General features: G+C 44.7%; 1 protein-coding gene across 3 annotated transcripts in view; it reads right to left on the reverse strand.

The window, feature by feature from the left end:
* The window catches only part of LMX1A (LIM homeobox transcription factor 1 alpha), a 74,266-nt gene that overhangs the window by 59,843 nt on the left and 2,716 nt on the right, over positions 1 to 11,707 (reverse strand). For all 3 annotated transcript variants that reach the window (XM_028732470.2, XM_028732469.2, XM_028732468.2), the window contains one exon: positions 11,102 to 11,291. In XM_028732470.2, coding sequence (XP_028588303.2) covers positions 11,102 to 11,291 — 190 coding nt within the window. The remainder of the gene's footprint in view (positions 1 to 11,101; positions 11,292 to 11,707) is intronic.

The following is an 11,707-nucleotide window of genomic DNA, read 5'->3' on the forward strand; positions in this document are numbered from 1 at the left end:
CATATACTTTCTGATTTAAAGCTCCTCTAACTCTTCCCATCAGTTTTGCTAGTTGCAAATACTCTATCATAAATGTCTGCCACTCTGCTATTGTTGGTGTTGTTTCACTTTTCCAGTTTCTCGCCACGAGTATTCTTTGTTGTTGTTGTTGTTTAGTCGTTTAGTCATGTCCGACTCTTCGTGACCCCATGGACCAGAGCACGCCAGGCACCTCTGTCCTCCACTACTTCCTGCAGCCTGGTCAAACTCATGCTGGTAACCTCGAAAACACTATCCAACCATCTCGTCCTCTGTCGCCCCCTTCTCCTTGTGCCCTCCATCTTTCCCAGCATCAGTGTCTTCTCCAGGGAGTCTTCTCTTCTCATGAGGTGGCCAAAGTACTGGAGCCTCAGCTTCACGATCTGTCCTTCCAGTGAGCACTCAGGGCTGATTTCCTTAAGAATGGATGCGTTTGATCTTCTTGCAGTCCATGGGACTCTCAGGAGTCTTCTCCAGCACCATAATTCAAAAGCATCAATTCTTCGGCGATCAGCCTTCTTGATGGTCCAGCTCTCACTTCCATACATCACTACTGGGAAAACCATGGCTTTAACTATACGGACCTTTGTTGGCAAGGTGACGTCTCTACTTCTCAAGATGCAGAGACGTCACCTTGCCAACAAAGGTCCGTATAGTTAAAGCCATGGTTTTCCCAGTAGTGAGTATTCTAGCTGCCGTAATTGCATACATGCAATACCGTATTTTTCTGTGTATAAGACTAGGGTTTTTTCCTAAAAAATAAGGTCAAAAATCAGGGGGCGTCTTATACACGGATAGTGCCGAGGGTGGACTGGCAATTGGTTGTTGCCGCAAGCAAGGGGCGCGTCTTATACATGGGGGCGTCTTACAGACAGAAAAATACGGTATATTTCATTTATTTCTCAATAAATCTTGATATAGATAGGAATCATTGAATGAAACGCTGGAAAAAGGTCCTAGATGTATGACTCTGTGAGGGCTTGTGCATTTGTATGAGTATGAGGTACAGGGCTTTTTTCGGCTAGAACTCTCCAGAACTTAGTTTCGGCACCTCTCAAGTGGGCGCCATTGCCACTCTACGAGAACGAGGGAGGCATTCATGGTGAGTTCCAGTACCTCTTTTCCTAGAAAAATAGCACTGATTATGAGTTCTTATTTGCTTGTGAATCCTTTGGGTGTGTGCTTTTGTATTCGTGAGCTTGTGCGAAGTGTTCCCATGTGTTGGCGTGAAGTTTATGGAGGTGTGTGTGTTTGTATGAAGTCCTTGCGGTTTTGTGAGGGGCTTTTCAGTTTGGGTTTGTGATGAACTGCTCACATCCTTGGTTTGTTAGATGAAAGCCAGAAAGAAGATGCAGCGTCCTTTAGTGAAAGAATGGTGTTGGGACATGGATGCCTTCAATCTTCTGCTTTACCTCTTCTGTTTTAATTCATTGTATTCTGTGCAGGCACTCAGTTTAAAAAAAATCTTGGTCAATCATTCATCCAAAGCATAGCTGTCAACCGTCCCTTATTTGGCGGGACAGTCCCTTATCCCAGCGCTGTGTCCCGCTGCTGTCCCTTATTAATGATGTCCCTTAAATTTCCCGGGTTTCAAAGGAAGCAGCTCCTCTCCCTCCCTCTCTGCCAGCCAGGGAGGAGGGAGGCTCCAACTGTGTTGCTTGGCTGCATTGCTCACCCAATAAGGAGTCTAAGAACGACTGGGGGGTGGAGCTTGCATGCTTTGTGCCAATCAAATCGGCTGCGTTGCCTGGGGACTCGCCTTTGCTCAGCGCTTCCCAGCGGAGAGGTGACAGTGGTTTTCCTTGCTGCATCCCCTTTGCCGGGTTGCTGCGCTGTGGGAACCACCGCTTGAGGCTTCGTTTGGCTGCTGGTTGACTAAAATCCCTTATTTTGGCTGCTGATCCCTTATTTTCAAGGCGGCTGGTCCCTTATTTTCAAATCTGTAAGTTGACAGCTATGATCCAAAGAGCATTCAGAACTGAACTAACAATTGACTAAACCGGAACTCAGATCCTGCTCTCTACCGTCACAAGGGCTCTGGGACAGCATGCTTCATATCATCTGGAACCTTAGCTACAAGTGACTAAAACTTACAAATGTGGTTTTTATTTTATTCCCCCCCCCCCCCAGTAAAATGGAAGCCTGAGTAAATGATTGTGATTGCGGTTTTGTAAAAGCAGTTCTCGGAAAAGCAGTCACAGCTGTCATTTTGATCTCCAAGTTGGTACCCAAACTCCATTCCCGCTCACACAAAAACCGACCGCGATGAAACACAGCCCTGTTCCATCTTCGTTCCTTCTGCTGCAAAACGTAAGCGTTGCCAGTGGAGGGTTTGATCGAACAATGTTGGCAAAGTCACACTGCACTGCAATGGAATCATTCGTTTATCATGAAACAACATATTACATTTCCCAAACCACTTCTTTGGCAGTCAGCCAGCTGAACTCAACAGCAGAGCAGCTCCAAAGTATTTGGTGCAAGAACTGCAGATAGTGCCAGTCCAACGACAGGCAAAGAGGCAGCTGTTTCAAGTGCTCATTGTTGGCCGCCATTAACAAAGTGGCAGCTCCCCACCAAAGCTGATGACCCAAAGGGTTCATAGCAGTCTCTCTTTATATATATACACAGTGGTACCTTGGTTCTCGGGGATGCGAGTGGCGCTGTGAGTTAAACCACAGAGCCTAGGACTTGCCGATCAGAAGGTTGGCAGTTCGAATCCCCGCAACGGGGTGAGCTCCTGTTGCTCAGTCCCTGCTCCTGCCAATCTAGCAGTTCGAAAGCACGTCAATGTGCAAGTAAATAAATAGATACCGCTCCGGCGGGAGGGTAAACGGCATTTCCGTGCACTGCTCTGCTTCGCCAGAAGTGGCTTAGTCATGCTGGCCACATGACCCAGAAGCTGGCCAATAAAGCAAGATGAGCGCCGCAACCCCAGAGTCGGTCACGACTGGACCTAATGGTCAGGGGCCCCTTTACCTTTACCTTTTTACCTTGGTTCTCAAACTTTATCCATTCTGGAAGTCCGTTCCAAAACCAAAGCATTCCAAAACCAAGGCGCATTTTCCCATAGAAAGTAATGCAAAATGGATTAATCCTTTAAGACTTTTAAAAACAACCCCTAAAACAGCAATTTAACATGAATTTTACTATCTAACGAGACCACTGATACATAAAATGAAAGCAATAAACAATGTACTGTACTATGAAACATGATCCAGCCAAATCTGAGGACTTTCAAATAACATTGATTTCAATGGGTGTGCCAAACATGCCTTCTAATATGCTGCATTGAAATTGGTGGGACTTAAAAAAACAACAAAAGCTTAACTTCAGCAGAATTTGTATTTATTTATTAGTTAATGCTTAGCGTTGTTTATTTCAGGTCTGTGTTACTCTTGCGTGTTTTCATGGGTAAGCCCATTTCATTCTCTTTTTGCATTAATCTGCAAGGTTTTCTGTTGTTGTTTTTAAAAAAAAGAAATCAGTTTAAATGCCATTTAAACACAAACTTTTCAACCTATATTGCCCTAAATTTGCCGTGTAATTTCTCTCTGTCTGCATTTTTAAAGGCACTTTATCCTAAAATATACATTTTTAAAAGCAGCTTTTTAAAAAGTTAACATTTTATTGATTTGTTAGGGGGGAAAGTAAAAACACAACTAAAAGAAAGTAAACAAAAAAAAAATCTGAAATTCAAATCATGAAGTGACAAAAATACAAAGATGCAGCACAGTTCCAAAGGGATAATAGCAAAAATTCCCTTTACAAATGATACAGATATATAAAAATAAAAGTATGCCCTGCCTTTATTGAGAAAAAGGGTTCTATATAGTCTTCAATGAGCCAGACATTTGCATATACTGGTGTGACCATGTGCCTCGATATATGAGAAATAAAATCATGCAGTATATTTCATTTGAGCTCTGCCCTTTAGATACTTTTAGTATATGAGGTGTTTTTTGAAGGAGGGCAGTAAACCAAACCCTTTTAAGCCAGCAATCCAAGCAGCTTTCTGACTAAAGAACTGCATCGCACAATTTGGAGAAGTTTGAAATCTGAAGGATACCTATGTTTCGAACCAGGAGGCCAGCTCAAAGTGGAATTTGGCAAGAACCAATATTTTGAGCATCCCTACAATAGTTGCTTTAATATTTCATTCTGTGGCCTGTGTAATTAATTTCAGCTCAACTGCTTTGTTCAATCTGGCCTGTAGCCTTTATCAAACTCTTGTGCTAATGAATATGCTGTCTTCTATTACCTTTGCACTGTTTATGTCCCATATCGTCTAAACCATTGTAACCAAATCTGTCTTGTGGAAGGAACCAAAACTAAAATCCGAAAGTTGCTATGAACTAGTTATCTCAACTATACAGCTGAGTCATTAGCAAAGAAACCAAAGGCGACAGAAATCAAAGACCCTTGGGCTGTCTCTGTGACTCAAACGACGCGCATTCTTAATCCCCACCAACAGAACTTAATTTTCATTTTTCCTATCTAAAGAAGACACCAAGGCTGCAGTCTCTAGCCTCTCAGCCAGCCTTTGCTGTTTCAGCCATGACCATGTAAAATAAAACAGTAATTACAACAAACAGAACATTCACAACAGCAGTTAAATCTAATCTGTTTGCAATCCTGCTGGGAAGGCAGAAAAGTGGTTCAAACTTTAGAAGACGCCAAGTCGAATCCTGCCACTGTTAAGAAAGTTTGGAAAACCGTTACAAGGATATGCAATGTAATTCAACCAAGGGGAAGCGAGGAAGTCATTTAACAAAGTTAATAACTGTAATTTCCAATAAGGTTATGATTTATGTTTGTTATTTTTGTTTGTCGTGTGTGTGTGTGTGTGTGTGTGTGTGTGTGTGTCTGTCTGTCTGTTTGTTTGTTTGTTTATAATAATGTAAAAACCAATAAAAATTTTGGGGGGAAAACAAACTTTAGAAGACGCCAAGTCGAATCCTGCCACTGTTAAGAGAGTCAAGGAGCCAGCAGAATATCAATCCAGTTTCACCCTGGATAAACTTCATTCATCAGATTATTGCTTGCGTTTTTGTGAAGTAGTTCCCATTCTTATCACATCCCACACACCCTTTGCTTAATGGGTGGTTAAACGGGCACATAATAATAATAATAATAATAATAATAATAATAATAATAATAATAATAATTTTTTTAAAAAAATTGTACCCCGCCCATCTGGCTGGGTCTCCCCAGCCACTCTGGGCAGCTACCAACAAAGATTAAAAATACATTAAAATGTCACACATTAAAAACTTCCCTGAACTTCCCTTAAAAACTTCCCTTGAAAGAACAATCCGAGAAGAGTGGTCCCAAAACAGCTTCACAGTCACAATCGTCAACCTGTTTAATTCTGATGTCCTGCAATAGAAAAGGCCGTAGGAACAGAACATTTTTCCAATTGCTTGAAGGCTAGGTTGTTTCCTACTGTAAATATATATATATGAGTAAAAGAAGACATAAAGAAAGAAAAAAGGAATACTCTTTCCTTCACTCTAATAACCAATAGCATATAATTAACAACTTATCATGGGGCAGTGTGGATATAGGGAGCACAGCATAAACCCTGCAACTGGAAAACTATAAGGCTTTGGGGAACCAGGGGCAGTTCTACCAGACAATAAGATTATCTGAGGCACAGAGGCGTAGGAAACTCAGGTGGTACCCGGTGTGCGAAATTTCTTGTCACCCCCCCCCCCAATTGATTTTTTATTTTTATTTTTTGCCTGCAAAAATGGTTTTACGTTATTTCATATTTTCTTACAAAGGAATGTGGATTTTGAGCCTCTGATAACAAGAGTAGGTGACTATGGACAGATACTTAAATCTACAGGATGGATTGTGTTTTGTCTTGTGTTATTTTATTTACATTTACTGTTTATCTATTTAATAAAATTTATTTTTTTAAAAACTGCAAAGTGGTTTACCAAAACAAAAAACCACCACAGCAGTAAAATCAAGAAAAATTAACAATCCTACTTTAAAACATACAAAAGCTAAAATGTTAAGATTAAAATTACTTCAACTTCCTAAGCATCTAGGTATGCTTGCCTAAAGAAGAATGCTTTTATAGCAGGTGCCCGAAAAGAGTCTAGCAAAGGCACATGCTTTGTTGAAATTTCAGCCTTCACGACATAGGAAAACGGCCAAGTAAACAGCTATTTTCGTGGAGGAGGGTCAAGATATTAACTGATATGCATGGAATTTCATATGTAGCTATATAATCCCTAGTGTAGTAAGATAAGACCTTTGGAGCAGAGCATTTTCAACAAAAAAAAAGTTTTTAATGTAATTCTTTAGTTTTTTAGGAATTGTTCCTTGATAATTTGTCACCCCCCTCCATGATGGCACTTGGGGCAGACCGCCCCCCCACCCCCTTTCCTATGCCCCTGCTGAAGCAGACACCTCAGCTAGCAGATTTGGGGCACCTTCGAAGGTGGCAGAAGGGAAGAGACAAATCTGACTCACCACTAGGAAGCTGTTGTTTGTTTGTTTGTTTGTTTGTTTGTTTGTTTGTTTTTGCACAAGCCCTGTAGAAATGGCAGCACTTTCACAGAGCAGTTGCTCGTTTCAATGAAGCTTCCACAGGAAAGCTTTCTGTTGGTATATCGTTCCCCAGCATGCCAGTTAGTGGAAGCAAAAGTGCCATCTAGATTTTCTGTATCAGATACCAAAATGTCCCAGGCCAGTCGATGGAAGTAATCATAGTGGTATAATTACAGATATGAGACAGGTTAGGGTTTTTTTAATTTATTTTTTTATGCTGGAAGCCACCCAGAGTGGCCGGGACAGCCCAGTCAGATGGGTGGGGTGCAAATAATAAAATTATTATTTATTACAGTGGTACCTCGCAAGACGAATGCCTCGCAAGACGGAAAACTTGCTAGACGAAAGGGTTTTTGGTTTTTTGAGTTGCTTCGCAAGACGATTTTCCCTATGGGCTGGCTTGCTTCGCAAGACGGAAACGTCTTGCAAGTTTGTTTCCTTTTTCTTAACACCGTTAATACAGTTGCGACTTGACTTCGAGGAGCAACTCATAGCACGCGGTGTGGTAGCCTTTTTTGAGGTTTTTGAAGACTTTGGTGATTTTTGAAGCTTTTCCAAAACTTTTCTGAAACCGTGCTTCGCAAGACGAAAAAATCGCAAGACGAAAAAACTTGCGGAACGAATTAATTTCGTCTTGCGAGGCACCACTGTATTATGATAGGTTTGCTCTGCAGCTAGTCACCATAACTTAAAAAAAAAATAGTGAGAGTTTAGCCAGAAGCAGGAGAAGAGAAAATTATTCTGTTTTATCATACAGCACAGAAAGTTGATCCTGCAATCAAAGTGAAATTTTCAGACAATGGGAAACAGGCAAAAGGTGCAATAGTACATCTTAACAACATTACCCTTTTGTCTAATTATTTGGTTCATACAGAAGGCACGCTGCCTTTCTTCTTCTCACAAGCATTATGCTTTAATTATCACTTGCAAACATATATACCTGGCATGTGACATTTGAAGGCCATGCCTCACGGGCAGAGAATGTCCTTCAGCAACAACTGTCTGTTGCAGTGGCCCTTCAAATGAGTGAACTTTCCCTGCACTCACTGTCTACATTTCCCAGCACCTGCTCAAGGTCTCTTTGCAATATGGCCCTGCAAAGAAACTGAGGTCGAGAGAGAACAGAACGAGTAACAGTATAACTCTGACCCTAGAACATGCCAATTTCCCAGCTACACGGAGCTCATTTGCAAGCCAAACGGAACTAAATCTCCTGCTGCACACACAGCAAAGATATTGACAAATGCTATTTTGAACAACAACAACAACCAGGTATTCACAAAACGTTCGTCCATTCTAATATTTCCAAAGGAGTAGTCACGTTACTCCAAACACAACATAAGTGTATTGTAGGCACCAAGCATTCCTATGCCAAATAGCAATGGACATAAACTCACACAGAACAGCAGGCCTTTAATGGAGGCAAGCACCCAGAAATTATGAGTGATAGGTTCTCCCTCTGCTATGCCCACTGCAAATCCAGCCCTTAATCTAACCAGGGGAACTGCCATTTGGATAAGTCTACAAATAAAAGGTACAGGCTGGGTTGCGCTATGTCAGGAGAGGGGAAGAACCCCAAAGCAGGAACAAAATATTTACTAAAAAAAAAAATATTCAAGCCGACACAGATGTTATTAATAGTTGTAATTCCATTACAATTAAATGCAAATCGACATTACATATTTATATCAGTTTTATGTCACTTTAATGGTAGTGATCTCCTGCAAAGAATGCTGAGGGTTGTAGTTTGGCAAGGTGCTGAACATTTTCTGTTAGCAATCCCTACATTTCCCTCAGATTCTTTTGGGAGACAATACCAGGGTTAAATTCAGTGTATGGCGCAGAGCTTAATGACAAACCCTCTGGCTACGATTTAGAGACCTTCCTAGGCATTACTTTCTCTCTGTAAAGAAAGTATTCTGCCACAAAAGTGTCTTCTGGGTCAAAACTGGTTGTTACTCCTTTTTTTAAAAAAACAACCTATCATTTTCTTAGTATGGAAACACAAAGGATTACTGGTGCTACCCCCTTCCTTTTTATTCAGCTGTCTGCAATTGCATCTGCTCAGCATCACCAAAACTGTCACTGTCTTCTAAGTCTAAACCACTGAGCCTCTTGGCTTGCCGATCAGAACGTCAGCGGTTCGAATCCCCGTGACAGGGTGAGCTCCTGTTGCTCGGTCCCTGCTCCTGCCAATCTAGCAGTTCGAAAGCCCGTCAAAGTGCAAGTAGATTAATAGGTACCGCTCCGACGGGAAGGTACCGTAAATGGCATTTCTGTGCGCTGCTCTGGTTCTCCAGAAGCGGCTTAGGCATGCTGGTCACATGACCTGGAAAAACTGTCTGCAGACAAACGCCAGCTCCCTCGGCCGGTAAAGCGAGATGAGCGCTTCAACCCCAGAGTCATTCGCGACTGGACTTCTGTCAGGGGTCCTTTACCTTTACCTTTAAGTGCTTTAAAAGGACAATCTCAGGTCGCCTCCAGGCTGTCAATGTTTTGCAGGAGGGGTTCAATTGCATACCAGGAAATTTAGGTTGCGCAATTAAAGTGGATTCAAGTGCTCTGGCACAACACATCCCCTTTTTTTAGAAAGTGCATTTTGTGGTTAAGAAAGTAGCAAGGGAGTGCATTAAAAAGTGTGGGGTAGCAGGAATTTGATGGAAATGCATATTCCTCAAAAAAATCAGGATGAATACTCACTGTCATATAACCTCCCCACAAACAAATAAAAACGTATGCTCAATAAATAGCAGACATCGTATAACCTCTGTGTAAACATTGTGCAGGTAAATCAGGGTGAATACCCTGCAAACAGATAATCTGGAGAAGCCCTAAATCTCTTATGATTACAACCGTTGTGCACATGGTTTTAGTCAGAGTAGACCCATTGAAATAAGTTCACCTAAGCAAGTAAAACTTAGTTGAATGCCACCCATTCTTGCCAATCCACATTAACTCCGTAAAGCCATGGGAGAAAACCCAGGGTTCTTGTAGGTGTGTCTGGGCATTCAGTACCGCCAGATGTCTCAACACTATGATATGAGCAAAACACTTCCACAAATCACTGAATGAAACCAGTTAAGGAAATTCTAACACAAACCCTTTCCATTTCAGGACTACAGAATATGATACAAGTTTTGACACAACCAGCACTATTCTGAAAAACTGCTTTGTTTCTCACAGATAAATCCGTCCTAGAACCATGGGCCTCAGGAGGACAGAAGTCAGCCTTGGCATAGTTTGAAACTGGGTGCCTCAATTGTCCCACCCTGTAAAACTCCACTAATGTATGGATGGATAGGGGCTTTCTGTTTAAAGCACTTAGCTAAGGTGGAAGGTAATTCGACAGATTAATAGAGAACTGCTATATAAATAAGTCACTATAGGTAACCGGAACATCCATTTTGGAGGCAGTTCTTGGGGAGGGGGGAATGTGTGAAGATAGTTTCCCCCATCCTCTGCTTGTGGGTTTCCTGGAGGCCTTTGGATGTAGCAGGATGCTGGACCCACACGACCCCACAGGGCTCTATTATGGGTTGCAATGAGAGTCAGTTCAACACTGAAGTGAGGGACATAATAGGGCCATCTGACCAGTAGCGCTTTGACGGAAACAGGAAAGAATGCAGCAATATATAGATATATAGGCACCGTTTTAACTGATCCCTCCCTTTGAGAGTTGCACCCTTGCCTCAATCTGGGCACTCTCCTTCACAGAAGACATGGGTATCACTTAGGTGTGGGAATCAGAAGCTGCATACAGAGGATAACTTGCAGCAAGATCACATGTCTGCAGTGTGAAGCCATGAGCCAAATTGTGACTCCTGTTTATTCTCAGGTTGCCCTTAATAGGAAAGGGCAGCATTCATTCACCAGCGCTCACTCAAACCGTGGGGTGGGGAGCTGTTATCCCCCCCCCCTCAGTTTCAGTGAGTTCCAGAGAGTTTTGCCCCATTGTCCTAGAGACGATTTGCTGAGGTGTTGTCGAGTGGGCACCTGTCTATTTGTAACTGCCAAGTTGGTCCTTACTGGGGGGGTGGGGGTGGAGGGACTCCAGCCACGACGAGAAACCTTTTCCTTCCCTCTAAAGCGAGATGCGCCGCGTTCAACCGGGAGCGCGAAGAAGCCCGCAGGATGCCGGCACAGGCCATCCCCCATCACACTCCTGGTCTGCAACTGGCAGACCAAGCTGTGCCCCGAGTCTAAGTCTGCAATCCCGTGTCTCCTGGCAGCCCGAGCCTATTCATATCCAAGTCCTCCCGCTGCTTTGGCCCGCCAAGTCTCCTAGGACTGCAGCCTGGAGAGGAAACGCGAGCGCTCCGGGCGCACAGGTCCCTGTGGGTCTGGGCGCTTGGACCCCACGGGCCGCCCGGGTTTCCTCGACTGCAGCCCCGCGCCTTCGCTGCGCTTCGCTCGTGGGAACAGGCTCCGAAGCGCCTTCTGGCTCCGACGCGCCTTCCGCTCGCGGGTCTTGGGTTAAAGTGAGCGCGGGGCCCCGCTGCCCGCCCCGACGGCGCGCACTTACTTCTCGTAGTCGAGGCGGCAGTAGAGCTTCTGGTCGCGGAAGAAGCAGGTGCCTCGCAGGGGATCCTGGCAGGCGGCGCAGCGCACGCAGCGCTCGTGCCACAGGCGCTCGTTGAGGCGCAGCAGGAACCTCTCCGCGATGATGCCGCCGCAGCCCTCGCACACCGAGCGCGCCCGCGCCGGGGCTCCCCCTGCAACGAACGCGAGGGCCGTGAGGAGCCGTCCCGGGATCGCCCCATCCCCTCAGCCTCGCCATCCAAGGCGCACCTCAGCCCGACGGCCAGGGAGGCCCCCTGCTCCCGCTGCCGTCCCCTCGGGGCAAGCACCATTTCCTTGCCCCCGGTGCAAGGGAGCTGAAAAGTGGCGCCCGCCCCTCCGCCGCCCGCTTTCCCTGCGCGCTGCGGACTGGAGAACAAGGCGCGCGGCTCTCGCTGCACGGGGCGGCCGCGGAGGGCCGCTTAGGCAGGCTCCGCGCGAACGAACTACTCCAGCCTGCGGGACAGCCCTTGGCAGCCGCCATTCGGGGGCTCAAATCCGTTTTCTCCGACGGGGCGGAGGCGCTTCTGGTTCCTTGGACCTGCTCCCCACCTCCCGTGCGCCCCAGCCT

Source organism: Podarcis muralis, chromosome 5 (assembly GCF_964188315.1).
Source record: "Podarcis muralis chromosome 5, rPodMur119.hap1.1, whole genome shotgun sequence".
Classification (NCBI taxonomy): Eukaryota; Metazoa; Chordata; class Lepidosauria; order Squamata; family Lacertidae; genus Podarcis; species Podarcis muralis.